The following is a 27,461-nucleotide window of genomic DNA, read 5'->3' as shown; positions in this document are numbered from 1 at the left end:
AACTTAAGGGGGGGATGGGAGCGCAAAGTGACTGTTTACAAGCATATGATCATGCAATAAACAAATAAAAAGCTGAATTTTAAAAAAATCTGTAGCGAAAAAGTTTGTAAAGAATTATGTTAACATAAGAAAAGTGTGCAGCTATACCTAGACTGCAGTACAATTCGCAATTTTTAAATATTTCAACCTCTTGGAATTGCGCGACATGAAAACCTTCTAGTTTTTACTAATTTTACCTTCTTGTATTTTTTGTGATAATTGTTCTGTCAGAACGAATGTGGACAAATTATCAGAAATTTCTTCATTGCTATTTTAGGGAAAAGTGAGAGTTCAGACATAATGGCATATAAACAAAATAAAACTAATACATAAAAGAAATTCACGTCGAAACATAAGTGTTTGAAAACTTTATAAATTCTACCTAAATATGTAGAAGACGAAAAATTAATTGCAATTTGAAGCAGTTTGTATAACTAACTAACTTGCACAACTAACAATTTAAATTGTTTGTATTTCTATCTTGCTACGGAAGCAGGTACAACTGACGCTATACCGATGGGTAACTGAGGCTTAAGTAAAATATCGATGGTCGATTACTTTTTGAACGGCGTGATACTCTATTTGAAATGAAGTTCCAGTCAGTCTTTTAATCGAGTTTGACGAGTGTGGTTTATAATTTGTGTGACATTTAAGTTTTTCGTAGTTGGCCGATGTGCTTGGGTCTTTTTTTTTTATAGCCAATTGGAACTAAAATTTTGGATGTGTTTGTGCAGTACAATTATTTTGTGTTGCTTTAATATTTCCTCTTTGTTTCAGAGGTTATACCTTTAAGTTAAGAGGGAATAATTTTAGAAGCATCCATTACGCCTAGGCTTATCTACATGTCCAATTGACTAAGCATTTAAAACTTTTTGACATATATCTAGTACTTTGTACTACGCAACAAACCGCATAACATAACTGCCCTGTGAGCAATAGTTAGCGTCAATTCGCGCCGCCATTAACATTACCAACACCAGAAAAACAAGAATCGGCGCAGCAACAGGCGGAAAGCTGATAATATTCGATATGAAGTAAATACAGTAAAAATACATCGACATCAACAGCACAATAAGAAACGAGTATCGAGAGAACGAGGAACTTCTAAAAACAAGAATAATCAAAATAAAACTACATATGTATATAGGAACAACTACAAACGAAACAGCGTTCTCACACACATAGGCCCATGTGCTATATCACGCGTATTTTTGTGCTGTCATTGTGTTTTTTTTGTTGTGTTTTGTTAAACGATCAATTGAAAACCAAATTAAAAATAATTAAATCTTACAATCGAAAAAGTGGTTCCATAATACGTTGTCGAAGTTACACAAATCTATATATCTCTTTTGCCTGGAGGAGCTCTTAGGTATTCACTTTGTACCTCAGTGAAACATAGAAGAGCGCGCATTTTCTGTCGGACAAACTATATTTTATATCTCGTGTGACTTAATTAATTTTATCCTTCGAAAATGTCCGCAGCTATTGTACAGCAGAAGAACGCAAATATTTCTTCGTCAGTTTACTTTGAGTGCGGCGAAATTTACAAAACAGTAAGTAATATTATGGTATTCTTATGTGCTTTGTTATAAATTATGTAAGATTTAAAAACTGTAGAGTAATCATATTGTCATTACACATGATATATTGTAATAAATACGTATCGTCAAGCGAAGTGAAGTCGGTAAAAAATATGTAAAACTTGAACGAGAATTATAAGTATAAATTTTTTTTGTAAAAATATTAGTATTGCATGTGTCCATATATCCTGTAGATGATATTTGTTTATAAGCCAACGTAAAACATGGGGTAAAATCAAAAGTAAAATGTTATGGTATTCTCAACTCTTTATTAAATTGGTTGTACTATTTTGAATATAATATTGCTGAAGAAGCAAAGGGTGTCCATGGCTGTTTTCTAACAAAATTTGAGATGTAAGAACTAAATTACTCCATAATAATTACACCAATTTTTATAAAAGTTACATTTAGCATTCAATTTATACGTTTTCTCGAAAAGTAAGTTGCTTATCATGTTTTTTTTAATAAAAATTAAAATTCAAAATAAATATAATACATAGAAATATTCCAAATTTGTTTATATACATACATATATTTAAAATTATGTATATATACATAAATACCAATCATAAAAGAACAGCCAAATAAAAAATATATTGTACATGCATTAATATGTGTAGATATATGTATACCTAACTACTTGAAAGTAATAAGTGAATATTTTGTGACGGAGACCAACGAAACCTGTGAGGATGATTAGACAATCATTCAAAAAAGCAAGCACGGCATCCGGGACGTTTGAAATGCTACGAAAGAAAAACAACGAAAAAAGTGAATTCTCAATATACTTGCTATTTCACTCTTTTGACTGCAAATGGTATTATTACTTGTAGAAGAGCAAGCGGCGCAGCACCGCCAAGCGAAACTTAAAAACAAACACTACGCAGAAATCGTCGATGTATTAATCGATTGGCCTATTACCGTATACACAGTTTAACAGTAATGTTGTCCCATAAGCGCTTTACTTCTCTGTTCAGTTCCTGCATTCGATTTCGATCATCCTAGGTTGCAGGCATTTTAAATTCATACTTGAAGAGATTGTGTGGTGTACTTTTTAAACACTGAACTGAGATAAGAAAGTCCGAAACAGACTCGTACCTACATACATGCAAATGCGTATAAGTGTAATATGAACTGAAGGTTTTCGGTTAAAGTATTGTATATGTTCATGATCTACTCCTAGTTTACGTTGTCCCATACGCTCACAGCCATTAGCTTGATTTTATATTATACAAATAAAAAATGCATATGTGCTTGTTTACTTGTACACATGTGTCTTAAGTATTATAAAGATAGTGACGCATTTAGTATATTTCCACTATACAATTTTGTAACTATAAATAGTGCTAACTTACAATCTCATATAGAGCAAAGTTATAACCATTTCTAATAGATATTGTGCTCCGACCAAACTGCGAGCCGGGTTGAGCGATTGAGGGGTCTAAAATGCACCTCCTAAAAATAAATTCTTTGAACTAAGGAGAATTAACTGGACGCGGCGATGGGGAACGGGATACCGGGACGAATGGGGTTGGTATAACGTTACAGACTTGTTCCATTTTCGTTCCAGTTTTAGCATGGAAGTTGTACAAAAGAGCATATAAAGATAAGATGCAGTTCCCGGCCCGTTCTGTAACAAAACTTGGCTGCCATATTTACTAGCCAATTATTTATTGGAAACTGATTTTAATTACATAGTTCCAATTGGTGTTTGAGTGGATAACTGCACCTTCTTGTCTTTATATAGTCTTTGGTTCTACTTCGAATTACAAATACAGTTTCTGTAAAATCTCTTAAACCAGGACAGAAATTAATTTTCTGCAACATCCATATACCGCAATATTTATTGCTATTTTCCACTACAAAACGTTTTTAGTAAGACCTGTTAATGTCGAAATTAATTTTTTCTAATTAATGTTTTTTTTTGGCAAATTAGAAAAAAAACCCTAAAAATATGGTAGTATTGTAATGAATGACATAAATAACTTAATAGAAAAACGTGTACGAGTATTAAGTAATTAATAAAAACAAATTTTATAATAAAAAGCATCACATATTGTTGCAGCCCTATGGCGTGCTGGCATAGTATAAACCAGTTTTTGCCCTTTGACAGTTGTCAATGATGAAAATTGCTTTTTGTTTCATCGCTTCCTTTCACACTTCTCGCCATAATGAGCATGACATGTATTGTTGTATGACCTAAATCTTCGGCCCTTCGTATCCTGTTAATATTTCTAATCCAAGCAGTTATAGTAAGAGAAACATGCCGTTACCGTTAAGCTTGAACTGTTTTGATTGACGATTTTGGAAATTATACTGGACCTGTTCTTCTTAAATAAGATAGCGATTTTCCGGCACAATAAAAACCTATTTCTCTGTAGTCTGTTCAGGAAAATATTTTCCTTTCTTTTGGGGCCTGGAAGTCAATAAAATATAGTATATTCATTCAAATTTATTATATCGCCATCAAGGTAAGTCCCTTCCCATATAGTACACTATAATAATACCAACAATGCAATTGTCAAAACATTTTTCAAACATATTTTCCGAAATAGACTTCAGTTATCTCCGCGAATGTTTCTTATGTATGTATTCTAGGGACTGAAGAGTAGCGCCTCAAAGAGAGTCTTGGAAAGACAAAAAAAGTCAGCTGGAGCCATATCAGTTGAATAAGGGAGTTTTTCATGATCAATGCATACAATTTGAAGCTGCAAAATCCAATAATTTTTCCGCAATTCACAATTCTGCCCTCGACCAATTTGTCATCATCCAGGAATTTATTTTGAACGTATTTATGAGAATAGGCTTAGCCATTTCATAAACCATTGTTGGGATAGTTTTGCATTTTAATACTTTTTGTGCAGACGATGCAGACCGAAAAAGAAAATGGTTAATTAACCTAAATACTCGTACGAGTAAATTTAGTTTTACAGCTCTGAAAAAGAATTTTTTGCACTTGATTTTGAGAACACTAGAACCGGCAGAACAAAATTTGTATACGGATTAGAAATTTGAGTGCATAAATGGGCGGATTAAATGCTCCGTGTAAAATTGAACATTGCGAAGTTAAATTTTTGTAATTGCTCATGAGTGAGGTTCAAGACGAGTTTTAGTTAGGTCGTGGTTATGTTGGGTGAAATTTGTTCGTCGAACATGAATGATGTTTGCTCTGTTTGGTGTAGTTATACTGAGTTTGTTACAGAGTTGCATTCTGAAAAACTGAAATTTTGTTTGAGCCAAGATTTTTTGTCAAAATCTATAATCAAAGTTTGACAGCTTAGAGTCATTCAATCAGAATTGAAGGATTTACAAGCCCTTAGAAAAAAAATCAAAATTTGTATTGTAATGTGCCTTGGTGGTGCCTTTCATTTTTTTTAATGTGCCTTGGTTTGAGCATTGCTTTTTTTTCCTATAGGCAACACAAATTGAAGTAAATATAATATATACGAGTTAAAGGGCAATTTGGTCAGGTTAACCTAATCTATAAGGCAATTAAGTTCGGACGTTTCATTTAAGCATTAACTACTTGTCTTTTACTTATTTACAATGCCTTTCGAGTAAACGGAGGTAATAGTACAACGGCGGCCGCCGTAGCCGAATGGGTAGCTGCGTGACTACCATTCGGAAATCACAGAGAGAACGTAGGTTCGAATCTCGGTGAAACACCGAAATTAAGAAAAACATTTTTCTAATAGCGGTCGCCCCTCGGCAGGCAATGGCAAACCTCCGAGTGTATTTCTGCCATGAAAAACTCCTTATAAAAATATTTGCCGTTCGGAGTCGGCTTGAAACTTTAGGTCCCTCCATTTGTGGAACAATATCAACACGCACGCCACAAATAGGAGGAGGAGCCAAATACCCAAAAATGGTGTACGCGTCAATTATATATATATATATTTTATATAATTTATATATATATATATACCTGTATATACCTATATAATACAACCAATGAGAGATTACCAGGTTAGTTCCTTTTATGGAACAACTTCTTAGTTACAGCTTCTCACAATAAAACTTAAGGCTTCACATACAATCATATATAAAAATTAGTATTTCTTAAAAAAATTTATCATATTATATTATATTTACAATTTTCTTATATTAGTTATTTTAATAATAAAATACGCTTTTCATGCAAACTCTGTAAAAATATTTCTATTGGTATCAATGCATTTGAAATGCTTATTCGTAAGTTCCTCAGCTAACGGACTTCAAATACCAAATAAAATGGCTGGATAATCGAAAAAACTAGCAATTAGACCAAAGACAAATGTAACCATTTAAGGATTTATTGATTGATAAGGTTCTGAGGAGAATAGCAAGATCAACATCATGTTGGTTGTAAAAAGGGTTATATATGATGAGGAATACACGCGAGTTTTGAGTGAATTATTGCAAGAAAAAAAAACAAAAAAAGACAAAGTCAGCTGTTCTACTGATATCACTTTGTTTGGTTTTATTTATGTGTCCAACAGCTTGACGTTTTACCTACTTTACAACGTTTCACACAAAAAAAGTGCTACTTCGAAGCACGTTGTAGAGTTCACAAAGGTGACGCCATCTGAAAATCACTACATTATTCTTGTTGAATTTGACATTTAAGTACATAAAATACCTAAATCTACGTATGCAAATTTACTTGTTTTTGAATAAATTTTTGTATATTTTGATTTTTTAAATACACAAAAAAAAATACAAATAAAAAATTTTCCAAACGAAGGATTTTTCTTGGCCTTCCACTTGCTTTCACTTATTTTTCTTCTTCTGTTTGTTTGTTTATTTTCTTTGCTGACGTCACGGATTGGGATGACGCCTTGATCTTGTCTTCATATCATTCTTGATTTTGAACTGAGAAGATAATTGTTGAGTAAACTTCCGTTACGTTTGTCCCATTTATGGATGGTTCTACTTTGGACTTACCATGTTGAGATTTTAAATTGACTTCACTTAGTGTTGGCTATTAGAAAAAATAGTTTGGCGCGCATTTTTGATCCCATCCTAGAAAAATGCACGTTCCAAGAAGTATAATACGGCAAGGCCTCAAGGAGTAAAAAAGGGACCTAATATGAAAAATGGGAACAGTTGTACCAAAATAGAAATTTTATCCTTTGCCAGCTAAAAATTTCAACAAATTTTCTAATTATATTGTTTTTCGCCCATATATTTGTAAATATTGAAAAGTTTTGAAATTTACTGCATATGGTTAGTATAGGCAGGACACCATTTTTCCAACGGCATTTCTAAAAAGGAATTATATTAAAAAAAAAACACAAATTCGCCCTAATAATTGACCACAAGTTCACAATAAGCTTTAAATCTGGAAGTCTAGTACAACGTACTCCAAACCATATGTATACGTAAATATACAGTTGGATACATAAAAATGCGTACTGGTGGTAAGTTTGCATTTAAAAGACTATTACAGATTTTAAATAAAAAAAATCCTTTTCAAATCTCAATGCATTGAAAATGAATTAACCTAGAGTAAGAAGAGTAATATTTTGAGTGTGAAAATATAAAAAAATTTATAGATATATTTTTTAGTGGTAATCTATTTAAATTTTTATAAAATTGTTCTATTCAAAATTTGCATTTTGCTATCCTCAAATAAAAATAAATTAAGTCTTTGCATTCGAGGCCTCGGCAGTGGAGCCATTTAAACTTTGTCTTCAAACTGGACGGACATACTATGGAGACAATGCAAATAAATTTCAGTTCATAACGTAAGGACAAAAACAAATCGTAATTTTTCATTTATTCTGTTTACAAATTACAAATGCAATTTTTAAAAAACATTTGTGTTTATGCAACGGTTAATGAAACTGTAATTTTACGCACTAGATAGGAGAACTGAAACAAATTCAAGTCAGTTGAGTTATTCATTAAGAGAACATATTACATTCGAATTTATCTGTTGTTAATTCAAATTTATAACCCCGATATGGCAAATAAAAGATAAACGGAGGCAGTATTGAAATAAACAATGAATCGGATTCTAATGGTAGTGATAATGATATTTCGTGTTAGACGGTGAAAGATACTGAAAATTGGAAGTGATATTGAGGACAATGAAAATGATATAAAATAAAGTGAGGAAAACATAGTGGTTTCAGAAATAGATAGTTTTTTATCTCCTGTAGATTTCGTTGTTTCATCCCGGATTGCCGGACCACAAATTTCCAACGATATAAAATAACCATTGGATTTTTTGCAGGTATCACACCTTGGAGCATTACAACAAGTAATAAATATATTCATTTTACATATTATAAAATGTATATACATTATCAATTACAAAAACAATAACACACATTCATGACTTTTCTTTTAATGCGCATATCATTTACTTGTACATGTTTAACCATTTTTCTATTGAAATAATATGAATGAAAAAAGACTTCGAGTACAAAGGGTTAAATATTTATTATTAACAATTAACTAAAGCAAAAAAAAAAAGAGTTATCAAAATATGCGAAAGTATTCAAAAAAGTAACAGTCTCCCGATTTTATATCCGCTGCTGTATACGTTTTTAGACCCAACTTTTGCATAAAATGCAACTTCAAGCATTTTCGTATTATATTTCCTACACTAAGTTGTACGTTCGGTCGCTGTATATGTTGGTGCATGAAACACCAAAATGATAAAAACAGTTTTTTTTTCTAATAGCGGCCGACCTCGGCAGGCAATGGGGAATCTCCGAGTGTATTTCTACCATGAAAAAGCTCCTCATAAAAAATATCTGTCGACTCCGAAGATTTAAAACTGTAAAAAATGTGTGGAACAACATTAAGACACACGCCACAAATATGAGGAGGGGCACGGCGAAACACCCAAAAAGCATGTAAGCTTCTTCTTCTTGATTAGCGCGATAACCGCTTAAGCGATTTTGGCCAAAGCGCGTCAGTCGGCTCTTTCTCGTGCTAACTGGCGTCAGTTGGAAACACCAAGTAAAGCCAAGTCCTTCTCCACCTGATCTTTGCCACGCAGAAGATGATTCTTTCCTCTTCCACAAACAGGGTGTAAGCGCTAATTATATTATATCTACATATTATATTATATATAAATTGTACAATTTGAATTTGCTACAAATACACATTTTTGTATTCCAATTGTAGCACATATTTTATTTAATAATTTACTTAGATGGAACAATTTAATTATCCTTCTCCCTAGCTATTTGCTACATTTTCATTTCCTTCTAGCTCTTAAGTCTCTAAATTTAAACATAAGTTTAAATAATGAAGGGGAGACTGATTTTTAAACTCCACTTCACTTGAACTCTTCTAGGGCATATTGATATCTTCGTACTAGACATTTTTCCTTCCCTTAAAGATAGAAAAAGTTGGAGCATCAAAAACAGAACGGGAATCAAATTTTAAGATATCAATAAGTATATTTTTCATAAAAAATATCGTATATTTGTATAAATGTTCGTTAAAAGCCGTTAAGGTATGCTGTTACCATATCCAAAAACAGATAAGGGCTGTGAACTCCTCTGAATACTAAAATTTACACTAGATAGTAATGGTCGAATCGACCTAGACCTCAATCACTGTATGTTATGTAAATTGTGCCACTCTTTTGCTATGCCATAGTTTAAATACCTCATGGTTACCTAATGGTAGCATTTTGCTCGTCTCTTTTGTTACTTTTCCGAAGTCATCGTCAATACAAAACCGGTATACAATTATACTCAAAAGTTTGAACCTCTAAGCACAATGTAGACGAATCAATATGTATACGTATATGCATACATACGTACATATGTGTATATGTATAATGCTTATGTTGCGTTTTAATTGGGCACACAAACTTGAAATTAATTAAAGCAAAATCTTTGTTAAGGGACGAAAATTATTATGCTTAGCGTGCGATTTTACTCCAAATAGAGTTCGAATTTACTATACACTTTGGTATCTACGTAAGTATGTGCATACATAAATAAAAAATTAAGCACAAAATTTGAAGGTATCAATGTTGAATTTAATATTTTTAAAGAACTTTGTTTTATAACTTTTTTTATATATGTGTTTTTTTTTTTATATTTGTTTGGTTTTTTTTTCAAATTTATTATTATTATTATTATTATTTATAGGAGATATATACAATATAACCCTAACTTAATTAGCACACTGGCTAGTTTGAATTTCTGTGGTCCATTGTTTTGAAAGTTCTCCATACGGTCGATTCTATGTTACCGGAACGACCCGAATGTAAATCCGGTTAGCTACATTCCTTGAACATTTATGGGAAAGGTTTTCACAAATACGCTGTTTGCAATGATCGATAAGTGAGCCAGTGAGCATTCTCTATTGGTTCTTATAGAAGAGTTTTATGAGATGTTTTCGGTAGTATTTATACTATAGTAATAATCTCCATACGTTGCCTCTTCGTCAAGTTCACCACAATCAAAGTTTAAATTTTGTTTGCATTAAAATATAATACATAAGTTAAAGTTATGCCCTTATAGAACCTTCATTGCTTTTACACACCAAAACTGCTTGTTTTCGTGAAATATAATACCCAACACATTTTCTACAGGCGTCATGATCATATTAACTGACTGACCAGGCATTCTAAAATCCCATTCTCAGCATTTTTGTGTTTTGTTCGTTTCAGTTCATACGAATGGAAAGTGTAACTGACTCAGTCATTCTGTTGACACACAAACGTCTCCTCTTTGCACGCAGCCCCAGTGGAAAATATTCTTTCTCGTTAGCAAAAATATTATACAATGCAAAATATCGTTTGTTATGCAGGAATGGTTACAATCGAGGTGTCAATTTTCGTTTTTCGACGAAAATATTTGCTGTCGCTTTTAACGTGCGATTTAGGTTCCACAAATAGCAGGATGAGCTCGGCCAAACACCTAACAGAAGGTTACGCGCCAATTATTATTACTATTATTTTTTTTAGGCTCCATCGATATTGCTTTTGAGCTGTACTTTTCAATGGATTGTTAGCCATGTCGATAACTCTGCCGTTATCTAAATGTATATATGTACCTATACATATGGCCATTAAAATAGGTACCCCACAAGTTCTTTAGGAAAATGGAAATTTTTTAAATGAATAATAACAGATATTCAATTGTATGTGGTTTTTTATAGATTAATATAATAAATATAAACAATAATAAGGATCTCTTAAAACTTAAGCTAGTGACAATGGGAACAAAAAACAAATATTAACCCTAATCCCATGTCTATGGGTCGTTCGTGTCCGGCCAATTCGTTGAGAAATCATGAATTTTTTATAAAACTACTGCACGTTGCATGTTTCATACCATTTGTTTATGATAAAATATTATTAAAATTAAATGTTTTTAAAAAATCTCTTCGGATATGCCTTTTTTCTAATTTTCTGTTGGCGTTATACATAATAGTAGAAATCGGGCTCTTGAATAAAACTTTTCCTCTTCCTTAAATTTACTTGCGTCAACAGAGGAACTTTATGAGTTGCTGTAGCAGTTTACTAAACCCTACCAGTGCGGTGCTGGTGCTGATCATCTTCGTCTAACTCATCTCACGTTAGGCCCAGGAAACGTGCTGTTGAGGTGAGTCGTTTTGATGGGGCATGTGAATAGGTGGTTAGTGTCGTGGGGTGTGGCTTCACATGTTGGACATATATTATCATAGGTATGGCGGGGTCGATTCTGGATAAGTAGGAAGAACTTTACGAGCTATTCTGCCTGGTAGCTTCATGTTGTACAATCGACGCCGTACAGTTCCGCTGATACTACATACATTGTTGATTTCAGCTGCTGAAATTGATGGCTTAAAGTGAACCCTCTTGGCAAGATGGCGTAAGTCGTTTTCTTTTTGCCACCACGTCGGTTTGTAGATTTTTGGGCTTAAGGGCATTTACAACAAATTTTTTGACAACGAGCCTTTGCTCCTCAACTGCAATGCTGCGCACGACCAATCTTTGAAAAAAAATAATGTTGTTGTTGTAGCATCATAAACATTCCTCGTGCATATACGAGGAATGCTGTGCTGAAGTGAAAGTCCTTGGCCGAATATAAATCCGGGTCGTTCCGATTACGTAGAACCGACTGTCGTGGGAACGTAAAAAAAAATCATATTAATTATTAGTTATTAAATAAAACTACACTTTATGAAAATAACCGAATCTGTGCAACTTAATATAATGGGCTTTTTAAATTTTCAATAAAGCAGTTATGCCATTTGTAAAAAATTTCGAAATTTCATTAATATATATTATTTAAATTTTTCCGACCGGGACAAGGAAATCGATAGATAAAGCGGCGTACCTATTTTAATGACCATTGGTGTATGTATATATGCGATTGGAGTAATTCAGCATATTTCTTGAATACAAACGTCTTATTCTTAAAATGTAGAAATCATGATTTTTTTCTCAATCGACTATCATAACTTAATTATTTGATCCATAACTTAAATTGTAGATAAAATCTAAAACGAATACAAATAAATAACTCAAGAAAACAATCGTTTTTTCACACTTTGTACGAAAATTTTGCAAATTTTCACGAAAATTTCGAATATTTTTAGAATTTTTATCATGATGTCCTGTTTTCTGGGCCTACCGTTATATCGGTTAAACGACAACGACGGATGACTTCACTGCACTTGGAAAGATTTTTTCAACTGCTACTCTAACAGCACTAACCAACACTCTTATTTTCTATTGGCGATTGGTTTGTATGCAAGAAGTAAAACAGATACTTAATAATATAGGGTGGGCCAAGTAAAATTTGCCTTTTGAATCAGCAATAAAAAAAAACAAATCAATATTTTTTCAAATTTTTTATTTTATTTTGAAGATTGATTCGATCAACGCAATTTTTAAGCACATTTCGATTGTTTGGGCTCCAATTTTATGGGCAACTTCGATTTCGAGTTTTAAAGCATCAATCGTCTCTGGATGGTTCGCATAGCATTTGTCCTTAACGGCTCCCCACAAAAAATAGTCCAACGTGCTTGAATCACAGATCCGATTTTTTTTAATTTTTCGAGTTGTGACGTACTTCCAGCACACGAGCGAAACGAAAAGTATAAGGAAAAGGCAAATAGCCGAAGCCAAGGGAAGGTATGGCAAAAGGAAAATGTATTTTGACAATCATATAACAAATCTTGTTTAGTCGGGGATTGTTGTTGTTATGTCAGCGTACGTACATCCATCGGAAAACCTGCTGGAGTGATACTTCTTGATTGGGTCGTTACGGTAATGCAGAATCGACTTTCGAGGGCACAATAAGTGGGTTCATAATGCGTTATATAAATAAATATAAATATAAAAATTCAAAAATCAACGCTACAAAAGATGCAAGAACATGCAAATTTATTGGTTGCAATACAGCACACAATTTCCCCCGTTTGAAAGTTTTTGAAGTAGGTAGTGTAAACCTACTTGCTCCTTCTTAACTCATGATTAGGCGAACAACATTTCCATTATATCGGAAAGGCCAAATATTCGATAAATTCGACACGGACTAGTGGATGGAGAATATTTTCCAGATTAAGTATGAAACCATTTGACCGTAATAAAGCTTCAAAGCTTTGGAAAAAAAATCATCTTTTCTATTAGTTCACCCAAAACCTTTCACTTTTACTTGATACTGATAGAACAAACGGTATTTCTTTTTAAACAAAATGCGACAAAAGAAATGCCACAAAAGATCAAACCGAAATCGCTTCTTATCTAGCATTCCACAAGACACCTAACTCCGCATTACTACTTGTAGGGGAGAATAAAAGAATGAAACCAAATTTTTTATATTACGCCATATTTATAATTTTATACAAATACCGATCTGGAAATTTTTTATATGCAATTACAATTGTCCTATTCATTTATGTTACATATGAGTATTCATGCACACACATATACATATACATGTATATATATGCATTTAACGTCAAACATATAAATATAACTTGCTCGTAACTTCCAAAACCTGTAAGATAATAATTTTTTATTCTTAACATGCTCATTTTTGTTTGCATTTTCTGAACAGGAACTAAGATCACAATGCTTGTTTTTTGTGCGATGTAGAAGTGTTTTGTAGATACATACATATGCACAAATGTATGTTGTGTGTTTGCACAATATTTATATCTATACACATACATATATTTGTTTATACATATGTATGCACGAGTATTTCTACTTGAAAACAAGAGTCAAGTAAGTCTTTGCCAGTACTGAGTGTGCGGCTTTGACTCACTCACATGTCCGGTATTTGTTGTCCATGAGCTCCCATACATACCCATAGCGACACATTTATACAAATATTGTAGTATATACATATACTTATATATACAAATGAACGTACATACATGTGTATTTCTCTATGTATAAATCTGTATATTTATATCTATAGATGGATGTTTTTTATTATATATATATATGTATATACGTACATGTTACTGTATAAATTAAATACTTGTGTAAATGCATGCATGTGTTCATATGGAGATAAGTGCTAACACACGTTGCTTAAAAGTAAATTTAACTTGCGAGTTATTTGTTGGTTGAAAAGAGACAGAGTTGGTATTTTACTTGAGAGCCTACAGCTCGAGAGTTAGCGATTACTTTGGGTTACGTACAGGTTTTTGAACATGCTACATGGATGGAAAAGATCGTTATGCATGTGGTTGAACATGCAATATGTATGTATGTATGGATGTGAGAAACTGTGGATACGAAGAGCGGAGCTATGTATAAGATAGATGCGATTGTGGTAAACCAGTTTATAACGTTCAAAACAATACAAAGTAGTGTAATGTGATATGACGCAAGATGCGGGATTCAGCCGAATGGCGGAGTTGTTTAATTTGTTATCTGGGTTTTTCTGTGTGAGAGCATTTGCTTGGACTTCCCTAATCTCGATTTTCAATGAAAAGGAAAACTAATCAAAGCAAAATACGAATTTTTAGGTTAAGACCCCATTTTAAAAATAAATACTATTATAATATATAATATGCTATTAAATATATATATATTATTCTATCACGTATATAAGATAATGTATATATATATATATATATATATATATATACGTGTATATAGATACATGTGTTCCATAACCGGTAGAGGCAGCTACCTACATATGTACATTTCTTACAAACATACTTCCATATATAAGTATTGTATATACACATGTACATATATACATATGTACATATGTATGCATGTATGCGCGTGCATTCGTAATATCTTTCGAGCACACAACTTGCCCGAAATATATTTATAAAAAATTATAATATAATAATACAATGATACAATAATAATAATAATATACAATCGTTTGGGTAAAATGCTTTTGTATAGATAATGAACCCAATCGAACCAGCATACTACTTATTTATAGGTTAGTCAATTACTTTGTTTGGCGATAGGAACGCAGCTGAACAACACAATACTGATATTTTAACAAAGTGTTTCTTTAATAAGTTCCAACTCGTTTCATATTATGTATTGCTTCACATGAACATGATTACATATACTAAAATGCAACTCCAGATCGCAGCCTCAGCTAAAGTGAAGGTATTTCAGCCGGTTAGTTTTAGCTGAGTAGGTTGGCCTGGCCAAAACAATAATAAAAAATAAGTTGATGGCTTGCGTTATTATTTTGCTTCGACTTGACGAGTTACCGTAGATGAGTTTACCTCATTTACTTGACTTCGCTTGAGTTTTGCATGGTTGCTCAGCAGGTTATTGGATGAAGCATTTGCTTGCAGTTTCTTGTGATTTAATTTTTTGTAGAGTGAGGAGTGAGTGGTATATTTGGTGTCTTCATAGTATTGGTTTGAACTTGAGCTCTATACATAATTGGGAAGTTGCATAATGTGTTACAGCATCGAAGCAAAAGTTTCGTATAAATTTTTTGGATTTATGTATATTTTGATGGTTGGTTTGGTGCTGCCAAAAGACTTACATTTATTGTATTGTACCATATACACATTCACATACATTGGTATCTGTAATGTTGAAAGATTGTTTGTGATTTAAATTAACAATCTCCAACCTAAAAAATAACTAAAAACTTTTTTTGCAATCATTGTGGGAAATAGCAAATATTACTTGCTATTAATGGACTTGCATAGATTAGTTAAAGAAATATACATACATTTGTACTGTGTATCCGTTACTGTCATATCGTAATCGTGCATGTATGTATATGCTTCAAAGTACAATACAGTATCGGGCATTGAAATCTGGACACCTAAAAAATCTTGGTTTGCGTAAAACTATTATTATAGGGGGACTTATCGCTGCGCCCTCTAAGATCTACTGCGCCTCTTCATTATTTCAGGGTATTTCCCAACTTCCTCAATAAATTTTAGTATTTGTTCCATTTTATTAAGTTTTTTTTCCTCTGGTAAAATATGTTTACCCAAGTGTTTGTCCCGCTTACGTATCAGTGCTGAGCACGATGCCAGCACATGTTTGGCGGTTTTACGTTCAGAGTTGGCTTAATGCCTCGAGTTCACCGTCGACGTCGCCGATTCCCTCACTTTCTTGGGGTAGTAGCGAGAAGTCTACAGTAACTTGCTCACGGCCAATTCTATAGCTATTTATGCTTTGGTATTTAGATCCAAGTGTTGACGTCAGCTTGATTCCTACCTGCTTCTTTAGCGGAGGCTTCTGTAACTTATTGGGTGTTTTACCTTCGAAGTTGCTTCGGCCTGTAGGATGTTCTTGCTCTCTTAGATTGATTTTATTAGTTTGTCGTCGATGCCTATTGTTTCTTAGTTTTCAGTTCCTTGCTCTTCAAGTGTGATCTCAATATCCTGTTCTGGTTGATGATGAGGTCCAGAATCTTCTTTGTCTCAACGCCAACTGCTCGTGCTAGACATCCAGTCAAACTCCTAGCTTCGTGCTTCGGTATTTTTGACCTCCGTCAGTTTTGCTGCTTTCCGTTTAGTAGTTTGTGCTTGACGATCCTGGAAATATAGCTTCATTAGATTGGCCAGGGGTAATGCGGTTTGGAAAGCCGTCTGCTGTATGATTTTTTCCATATTTTTTTGGCCCATAATTAACTCCCACGGGGGAGACATGGTCCGTTTGCCATAACCCGCAGTAGCACAGTAAGCCCATAGTTACTCATTGAAGTGAGCAGATATCAGTGAGGAGCAACGTTGACAGTCTGCTATCTGCATTGGGGGCGGAATGATTAGTGACCATCCCACACAGTCGTGTACCCATCTTAGTCTGACATCTTCAACATAATTGGACCTGTTGGGATACTAAACAGAGCGATGGTATAGCCTTCATAGATATACGCAAGTCCAACCACCAATCATCAAGGTACCAGAAAAATAAATTGAAAAATAAATTGAGAAAAAAATTGTCTACTCTCCTTGTAATATACATTTTTGAATTTTATTTATTGTAGGTGGTTCTTCAAGTTCAATAGAAAATGATATATGCTAGAAAACGAATTGGTAAATTGAACGTGTACACTGCGTGCGTGCACACTACAGAAATGCACTAATATAACGCGTTAAGAAGTTCTTCCTAATAAGAGCGACTCTTTCCAAAAGTCCCCCCAGCAACAAAGTACTACAAATTTGGCAAAAGATGTTCAGCCCTACCAAATGTATTAGTTATCAAGCACAAATAAAAGAAACAGTACACGAGCTCACGCAAAAGCTTTGATAACACTTCCGCCATCCTTAGTTCCCCCACTTTCCTTAAGCTATTCCCATATGATAATGCAGACCAAAATCTCAATTTTTTAGACCTTCAAATTTTGATTACAAAATTTTAAAATTTTCACAAAATCTTGAAGTTCATATAATTTTTGAACAAAAAGAAAATGCAAGAAATATTTCGTGTGAACTGTTTATGTTTTAATTAGACGCTTTATTGGATATTGAGAAATCACTAATATTTCAAAACTTTTTGTCTACTACCTTACCATGACGATACACTATACATTTCCCTTTTATTACAAAATATTATATACCTATTTAAAGGTTAGTTGATGTGCTTTTTTAAATAAGTTTAAAATGAAGTTTATTTATTTACTTATTCATGTCATACTAAGTAAGACTACAGTCCTTTTGAAGCACTTCAACTTATTATAAATTTTCACATGATAACATTTTAACAATAATTAACTTCAATCTAAATTGCATCAAAATCGTAAAGGTAATAATAGCAAAGATAGTGAAAGATAAAATGATTAGGGGCGGGGTGATATACTGTTCACTTGACAGGGCTAGTTTACTGGGGCGGCATCCCTTGGTTGGGAAAAACCCGAGTCATTCCGGTAACGTAGAACCGGCTGCTAAACTATGCTACGCCTGTCTGGTCGCCTGGAACTAGTGACACGCAGTGGATTAAGCTACAGACATGTCAAAATACTGCCATTCGGACAGCGACCGGTTGCCTCCTGATGTCCCCTATTCAATACCTTCACAATGAGGCACAAATGCTCCCTGTAATGGAACAAACTGCTCAGCAAGCAGTTCCTGCTAGGGTGCTACCGCAGGTTTCACCCTTGCAGACACCTGCTTGAGGCAGAGCCGCCTCCTAGGAAAGTCAGGAGACACGTTTTAAACTACGCCGACGAGATCCAGGACAAAACTGACAGAAATCTATTGGACAGTGTTTAGACAGACAATAAACGACATTCACCGGGAGACCGTCACCACCTCCTTAGGTTCCCGTCCTGTGAATGCCGTAATCGGAGTCCAACCACCACCTATAGCAGATGAAGAGCTCCAGCTTCCCCGACACGAGTAACACTGGCACAATTACGTCCTGCAATTGACCCCGACATACCAAACATATGTCCGGCATGTAAAGGTACCCCGCACGACACTAACCCCTTTAAAACCTACTCATCTAACACACCTCTCCCTCTGGACCCAACCCGTCGAAACAGCATGTTTCCTGGACCTACCTTTAGATGAGTCAGACGAAGACGACCGGTGATATACCCCACACTGACGGGTCTTCTATTACTGTTAAAACAACAACAAGAAATAAAATGAGTACAGGAAGAAAGATCATAAGAAATCAGACTGTTAAAATATTTGTATATTTGTGTCTTGCAGTTGAATCGGCTGCCGTAGCCGAATGGGTTGGTGCGTGACTACCGTTCGGCATTCAAGGAGAACCTAGGTTCGAATCTTGGTGAAAGACCAAAATGAAGAAGTTTTTTCTAATAGCGGTCGCTCCTCGGCAAGCAATGGCAAACCTCCGAGTGCAAAATTTCTTTAATGTATAAGGCCCTTCAAGTTTGAGTTTCTTTTTTCAGCAATACTTAGTTTTTACAACTGTTAATATTTACTGTAAATATGACGGATCTGTGAAAACTATCATACCATATCAGTCCATAGCTCGGGCGTTTTTTAAAAGTGGTTTTAAATTTAATAAAAAAGATGTTTAAAGTATTTATTAATCAATAATATACCTACTTTCCTTCATTATTTACAATGTCTTCCCAATGTTTAGGCAAATTTTTAATTCTCTGCCCAAAAAATTTATTGTCCTTGGAGCCAAAATACGCTTCGATATCCCTTTTTATAGCTTCTTTTGAGGAGTAGTTCTTGGTACTCATATGGGATTGAAGTCCACGGAAAAGGTGAAATCAAAAGGTGCAATATCCGGAGAGTATGGTGGATGCGGCATTAGCTCCCATCCGAGCTCGTTCAGCTTACCTAATGTTTGCCTTGCGGTACGAGGTCTTGCGTTGTCGTGGTGAAACAAAACTTGTCGTCTATTCACTAAAGGCGGTCGATTTTTTTAAGTGCCTCATTCAGGTTTGATAGCTGATGGGAATAATAATCAGCAGTTATCGTCTGGTTTGATTCCAGAAGTTCATAATAAACAATACCGGCCATATCCCACCAAATAGACAGGAGAATCTTCTTGGGGTGAATGCCATCTCTAGGGGTCGGTTCTGGTGTTTTATCTTTATCTAACCATTGGCGTTTGCGAACAGGATTATTGTAAAGGATCCATTTTTCATCATCAGTAATGATACGGTTCAAAAAACTTTCATTTTCCAGAGAACACACATTCACTGTTTGCTGAAGGTTGGCGACGGAAAGTCTATGCGGAACCCATTTTCCCAGCTTTGAAGCCTTCCCCAAATGAACCAGGTGCCTGTGAACTGTTCCATGCGATGAATTTAACCCCTGAGCTATCATATCGACTGTCAAATTCGGCTCAGCTTCCACGAGTTCGAGCAAGGCATCGGAGTTAAAAACTTCAGGACGACCAGCGCGCGAGGCATCCTCCACGTCGCAAGTACCACTTCGGAATTTTGAAAACCACTTTTGCGCAGTCCTTACACTCACGGTATCCTCTCCCTGAACAGTGTTTATGTCTGCAGCAGCAGTTGTTGCATTTTTACCAGTTTTATAAAAAGAATACAAAATATGCCTCTTATACGCGTTCGAAGATTCCATTTTATTTTTTAACAACACGTGCTTCTATCCGCGATTAAAATCACTTGTTGAATGCTCAATATATCAAAGAAAATATAAATAGTTCCGTTATATTCCGTGAATAATTTATTGTATGCAAAAATCGTACAAAAGTGAAATTATGGGTAAAATACGCACGAACTTATGGAATGACCTAATACATTTTGCAAAATTATTTTCGGTAAATATTAAATTTTGTGGTTTATTTCTAAATAAAATTGGTGAGGTATATATAATATATAATAATCATATTATACATTTAATATATGATAAAATACGGCTACGCTGTCCACAATATTTTGACGTAAAACTTTTCTGCGTAGGCTTGCCTTCGGCTCCGCTTTAAAAAAATAACTCATCAGCCTAACACCGGCTGCGCAGCCCACAGTATTTTTACGTGACATTTAGTTGTGTTTTCAAAAATCAGAAGGTTGCAAACCCTAATCCCCGCACTATTCTAACAGAAAAGACTGTATTTATAAGAAAATTCTGTTGCCATGTGACTTTGTTTTTATTCGCATTCAATTTGCTTTCTTTGGGTCTGGCCAGCCATGCTTTTTAGTTATTGTTAATTCGGCTGGTAAGTCAGGAGCTTTGCAATTCATAAAAGCAACTTAAATTGTTCATTTATTATATTTTTAAATAAAAAAAATGTTTGGGGTGTGTGTATGTTACACAGTTGTAATAATGATGGAAATATATGTATGTATGCAATAAGTGCACTTATTATATCAAAATTTGGTGAAAATAAATGAAAAATATTTACAAACAAAAAACTTAATAACTTAAGAAGAAAGTTCATACAAAATTTTATTTGTTGTTGTAGCAGCTCAAATATTTCGCATACACCGTGCTAGAGGGACAGTCCTTGGCTAGATATAAATCTGAGTTGTTCCGGTAACGTGTCAGACCGTGTTCCGACTGTCGTGTCACTAATTGCCAAGGTTTATTTTCAACACCCATTTTGTGTTCCACAAACGGAGGGACCTACAGTTTTATGCCACCTCCAAACGGCAATTGGTTTTTTATGAGATGCTTTTTTCGTGGAAATACATTCAGCGGTTTGTCATTGCCTGCCAAGTGATGATACCAAATACCACTTCTACGGCCTATTTTGACCAATTTCGGCAAACTGGATAAGTACATAGAACTTTTAGAATAATTTCTGGTATGCTGTTTTATATCCCATTAAATTTTAATTGTCGAATGTACCCAGCGGAAAACAGTTTTGGTACAAATACATACAGATACACACTTTGACTACCGTGAATACATTTAAATGTATTTTAATTTAATTTATGATTAATACAGGTACAAATCAGGAAGTAATTTTTTGCTTTAACAATAAAACCACTTTATTATTATTATTTTCCCAGAGCTGCACACCTGTTGCTGCCGAAAGATGCAAATTTCGGCAAATCTGTGTAGCAAATGAACGAAACATTTCGAGTATCGCTAACACAGTGAGACGGAAAGATTGGTAAAAACAGTTATCCCAATCGCGCCATGCTCATGTAATAAAACAGAAAGAAGTCGGTAGAAGCAATTTTGAAAATCTGTGTAGAGTTCGGCTTCTCATTTCAGTGCTGTCACCTCAAAATTTTGAACCTCTTGCAACAAAAATATCTGTGGTGTCCACATTACTGGAAGGCATGTTTTCAAGCGTGATAATTAGACACCAATTAAAACTTCTTTATTTTTTTTGGGGGACTTGTCAATTCATATACATATATACCAGTCAAAAGGACATTTGTTCTGGTACAGACATTTTTGGGTATAATTAATAAACGAGCGAACTCCAGCTAATAGCATAGACAGACGGTGGCGTTAATCGGGATTAACGACTTAAATCGGGACTATCTCATGAATTATGGGCAACTAATTCCCGTAATTTATGATAATTAGGGGAATTTTCGATGGCAACACTACCAAAAAACGGCAGTTAATATCTATTGTGATTGAAAAATAATGAAACTTTTAAAGAGAAGAACAAGAAAGGCGGACGCCATGTCAGCTTGCACTAACACGTTCGAAATTACATTACTTGTATTGAGTTTGAGAAATTGTAATTTAAGATTTTTTTAAATAATTATTTTTTAAAACCAATACTTTTGTACTATAGATGCACCTGTGTGTGTTGTCTGTGGAAAATCTTTTACTGACAAAACTATCCAATAAACAAATCAGCTGTCGATCACTAATCACTTAACAGCCGTCTGTCACACTACAATTTTGTACATATTATTATCGCATTGAAAATTAAATCTTTAATACATAATATAGCTAAATTGATTCAAAGATCTGTTTGAGATAATTTTACAACACCTGATATTGAAATATTGGCGTGCAAATTTTGCCACCCACTTTGTAAAGAACTGTGGAGGCATCAAATATTCTGCTGGAAAATCACTTTTCACGTAGTTACTCGCATTTTAGTGGAGCTTAATGGTCGGCTCAATAGCATTAGTCCGGTAGCGAGCTGCTTTTGATGGTTTCAACAACTCCTTATATAAATCCCAGACCGAGCTGGTTCCACGAAATGCTCAATATCAGTATTGAGCCAGGAATGTTTGACTTGTCTATCGATATTACCACATAGTTTAAATACAATGCCAAAAAACTAAACTTATGGTTTTAAAAAATCGTCGTAGTATATTTCTCGGAAAGAGGAAGGTAGCACAAGATGAAAGAGAAAGAGGGATGCAAGAGATCAGCAGTCAGTAGTGTTGCCATCTACTATGTATTTTATACCATTTTAAGGTCGTTTAAAGCTTTCCGTGTATTTTAATTTGGTGCTGGTAAATATATTGTATGTACCACATAATAAGTATCTATGGGATGATAATTATATCAACGGCATGTGAATTTTGGTAAAATTAAAATATTTGTGAATTTTTCGCCTTCATATGTGCGTCATGATAAGATGATGAACTTTGCGAGCAACTTAATAAATAAATTAAATCAAAATTATAAATAAATTAGTATATTCCTAAATATTTTAAGAAAAGTATAGCTAAGAAAAGATGTATATATTGTACATATATATATATATATATAATTATTAAAAATTATATTACCTTTATTCTCTTTCAGAACCAGACAAATGATCAACAACAGAATATTCGTTCAAGTCGATCAGTTAACAGCATCGGCGATGTAATTATTTCCGAAATGGATGATTCTGTCAAACAAAATGTTGAACAAAATGTGAAACTGGGTCGTCAAAAAGATCCTGATCAATGTCGTCCCCATACAGCTTTGACCAGAACTATTTCACAGCCACAGCCTCAGCATCAACATGAAGCCAATGTTGAAACATATGTTACAACAATTTTGGAAAACTTCGGCAATATGAATTTACATCGCAAGCTGGAGAGAACACAATCGGAGCCTTTGCCACAACAAATCAATACTTCGAGGTAAAACCCTTTTATTTTTTGTCTTTTACTCTTACAAAAAGGGGTTTGAATATTATCCGTGATAATGTTGTAATACTTAAGAACAGCGCGTCGAGTATTCACGCGATTCTTTAAATCTGTAGCCAGAACTGAGATAAATTAAAGGCGAAGCAGGAGTTTATGTAGTGGCACAAAACAGGTGCAACAACACCTAAAGCGTTGAAGGCGTTGGGAGTGATGTCTTATGGAGAATACTAGAAATGTCGGTTGCCTAAAATCGGGTATTTTGTCCAGCAGGTGGAAGTGCGCCATATCACCCATCATCAATTTCTAGAAAAAATCGGACGTTTCATTATTCAGCTGCAACAAGCTCTGACTGTATGCCATATAGTTTTAGCGTTATGCTGGCCATCTGAATATTGTTCGGAACAATCTTGAAATTTTTGGTAAACATTTTTTGAAGAGATCGTCGTGCAATGGGCAATTCTCCTAGACACTCAGAGCTTGTATAGTATGTTTGAAAATAACCGGCCTGTTTAAGAAAGTCCGGGTGATTTCCGGCCCACTCTCTGATCCAATCTCTTAAAATCGAGCCACTAGGAAGTTGGCAGCGCACGGTTCGTATATTATTTCGGAAATTAACGTTAAATTAAGGTTACCGTAGCGGATATAAATTCCAATTGTCATGTGACCGAATCGATTTGTAGCTCGCTTCAGTGCAAAGGCGTTATGCACGATATTTTGAGGATGAGGCGAGACGAGACGAATTCCTGCTGTCACTAAAGAAATGCAAAATATGACATCGAACCGAAACAGTACTACAAAACTTAAAAACCACAACGAAATCAATTTAAAAATAAAGTTTTGAATTCTGTAGTTGCACTTCGATTGCTTAGAAATACCTCGAATTTATTTCACCGAGACAATGCACCGGCTCACACATCACATCTGGTACGAACTATTTGACTAAAGACCACGGTAACGACGTTCCATAAGTTCCGTATTCACCTGTTATTTATTTTGCTTACTTCCAAGACTTTGTGACTTTTTGTTCCTACGACTAAATTTACGTTTTCGTAGACGATTTCAAAATAGGCTTATGAAGAGTATTTGAACAATGTAAGGGAGTGTATGAATATGTGTTTTGCTTACCATGGAGATTAGGTGAAAGGGAATTAAATAAATATGGTATCAAGGCATAATTAAATCGATTTCGCTTTATTCCGGGTGCTTTTTAAACAAAAGGCATTTAATTACAATATGTTTTTGAGATATTCCTCAGATGTTTAAGGTTTTTAAATGCGGATGAGCTGTGTTTGCGTCCTTTTTTATATTAAAAAAGGAACAGCTTAGATTTTCGAAAGTTAGTGTGATTTGAAAGGTATAAAAAACAGCGACTTGGGTTAAGCTGAAAGCCTTATTTCGCCCCACTTTGAAATTTAAATTTATATGCTTTTCTATTATTTTAATTCTTCAACAAGAGCTTTGTTTTTAAAAACAAAATAAGACAAAGACGAAAGATTAAAATTATACCAATTTGTATTGTATTAGAAAGAGCAAAGGTTTGGCAATTTTATAGAAGTATGAAAAATGATATCGGACTGAATGTCTACTTCTTTGGCAAAATGGCGGGTCTATTTCGTTAATCACGTCACAGATATTGATTTCCAAGGCAGTAAACAATTCGATGGGCTCCGTATAGACAGACTCTATCTTTAACATAGCCTTTAAAAAACATCATCCAGTGGTGTTAAATCGCATGATCGGGCCTCCAATTAACAGTTGAACTTCGTGGAGTTATGTAATCGGTCCTCGTGATTTGCAATAAGATCATTGTTTCGTTGCCTGTAGGACATGTGGCGCCGTCCTATTGAAACCACATGTCAGTGATATCCACATCATCAATAATAGCCGAAAATTGAGTTTTTAGAATCGCTCGATAGCGTAATCCATTGATCGCAACTGCATTTCTGGTCGAATTTTCGAAAAAAAAGAAATAGCTCAATCACACATCCAGACCACATAGCGTCTTGACATATAATATACCGAGCCGGACTGTCTTAATAGAGGAACGATGATGTCAACCGAATTTTACGAAATGTAACTTTTACAGTTCCACCATTTTCATAGCGAATTTTTGTTATCTTAGTGCAGTTTTTAAGCGAAATTGACCTCATTGTGTACATGTCAAAAAATCAAATGTCCAAACTGTCATGATAGTAGACTTTGTCCCTATTGAAAAACAAAGTTCATGTTGAAAAACCATTTATTTGTTAAAATTGTAATTATGTATTTATTAAAATGAATATATATCTGAATAAGTTTTCCCTTTTTGCTTTAAGATACAAAACTGAACTTTGTCGTCCGTTTGAAGAAGCCGGTGAATGCAAGTATGGAGAAAAGTGCCAGTTTGCTCATGGATATCATGAGTTACGAAACCTACAAAGACACCCAAAGTACAAAACTGAATATTGTCGCACATTCCACAGCGTTGGATTTTGTCCTTATGGACCAAGATGTCATTTTGTTCATAACGCGGATGAAGCTAGAGCTTTGCAACAAATGCAGCAGCAGCAACAACAGCAACAACAACAGCAGCAGCAGCAACAACAACAACAACAACCAAAATTACAAAATCATTCCAGTTTTCCGAACTGCATTGCTTCCTATACGTTGTTGAATAAACAAGGAACTAATGCAGCTAATCTCAATCATTCGATTCCCTTAAGCCCTCCTCTGAGCATGTCCACCGGTTCAGATCGGGAATCACCAACTGGATCACTATCATTAAGCCCCACTAGTTCTATGACTAATTTCACATTTGGTGATCAAGTTAGCCCGGTAAATTCTGCTTTTCCAAATACATTTCCTTACATAAGCACTCCACCCGAAAGCCCAAACGCTCCCATTTCACCAGTGAATACACCACCACCTAATATTATATTAAATTCAATACAAAACCAGACTTCGTTATATATAAAGCCTGTCACCATTCAGGGTAAACAGGTATTGCAAAAGAGTTCAAGCTCGCCCATTGCTATAATCAGGAATATTAATAAAGTTCCAGCCAAAGTTAATTCTGTTTCTTCACTTAATAGTGCTGAAGACGCACGTCTGCCAGTTTTTAACAGATTGAGCTCAGCTGTTGAAAAGTTTCCTAATATAGCTTTATAATTTGACGAAATCTCAATTTTGCAGAATTTAAAATCTCAATTTTGCATAATATTTAAAATTCTAGTTCTTTGTTATTTTACATTTTAAATTATGTATACAACCTAAATTATTAAACAAAAATATATATTTACGATAATTTATATATTTTATATTAAATAACTCTTTATCCAGAAAATGGGTATATACTAGAAAGGGGTCTTAGTTCATAGGAAAGCGTTGGAGAACGAAGAGTAGGCAGAATATGCTTTTGCATTTATCAATATTTAATATTTATTTTATATATCATTTCATTTTTGTATACAGAATTATTGTATATGCCACTAAAAAACACTTTCATATAAAATTATTAATTTATAACTTGAAACACAATGGATAATGTAATTAAATTAGGTGCAGTTATGAAAATTGTAATTGAATTGAAGTAAATGTGAGATAAGAAATTTATATTTTGTAGTATTAAAATTTGAAAATATATTTACCCGGATACTATATTAACGTAACTACCTGTATAACGTAAATTATTACCTACTTTTACCTTTTACACAATAATACAAATAATGTGTAAATGAAATGAGAAAAATATTTATTCCAATACGTTACGAAAACTCGAAGATGGTTAACACTGATGAAAATTCTCAAAGTGCCTTACAGTTAATTAAATATATATACATATGTAGATATTTTAGTATTTATACAATTTTTATTTAATTGGTTAAGAGATGATTCGTGAATTAGTCGTCTTCCTTTTTTACTTTCGTTAAAAAATGCTTCCATTTATTTTTACATGTGCTTATACAAATTTTGAATAAAAATACATCACTTTTTCTTATTAAGA

At 34.1% G+C, this 27,461-nt stretch overlaps 1 protein-coding gene across 2 annotated transcripts; it reads left to right on the top strand.

Annotated features, from left to right (window-relative positions):
* Positions 1–652: 652 nt before the first annotated feature.
* On the top strand, positions 653–27,461 carry LOC128858134 (protein TIS11). 2 transcript variants are annotated; one of them, XM_054094139.1, is made up of 4 exons: positions 653–720; positions 817–1,592; positions 23,148–23,473; positions 25,795–27,461. In XM_054094139.1, the coding sequence occupies exons 2-4, from the start codon at positions 1,512–1,514 to the stop codon at positions 26,624–26,626; spliced, it is 1,239 nt and encodes a 412-aa protein (XP_053950114.1). In that variant the 5' UTR covers positions 653–720; positions 817–1,511; the 3' UTR covers positions 26,627–27,461. The 2 variants fall into 2 exon arrangements, with proteins under 2 accessions (XP_053950114.1, XP_053950113.1); XM_054094138.1 differs by having other exon boundaries at positions 657–1,592.

Source organism: Anastrepha ludens, chromosome 3 (assembly GCF_028408465.1).
Source record: "Anastrepha ludens isolate Willacy chromosome 3, idAnaLude1.1, whole genome shotgun sequence".
In the NCBI taxonomy this organism is placed as follows: domain Eukaryota; kingdom Metazoa; phylum Arthropoda; class Insecta; order Diptera; family Tephritidae; genus Anastrepha; species Anastrepha ludens.
This window is presented reverse-complemented; position numbering and strand designations above follow the sequence as displayed.

Excerpts from the sequence above, each read along its gene's own strand:
- LOC128858134 (XM_054094139.1), top strand. The coding sequence starts at position 1,512 with ATGTCCGCAGCTATTGTACAGCAGAAGAACGCAAATATTTCTTCGTCA. Across the intron at positions 1,593-23,147 it reads GCGGCGAAATTTACAAAACA|AACCAGACAAATGATCAACA; the intron begins GTAAGTAATATT and ends ATTCTCTTTCAG. Across the intron at positions 23,474-25,794 it reads CAACAAATCAATACTTCGAG|ATACAAAACTGAACTTTGTC; the intron begins GTAAAACCCTTT and ends TTTTGCTTTAAG.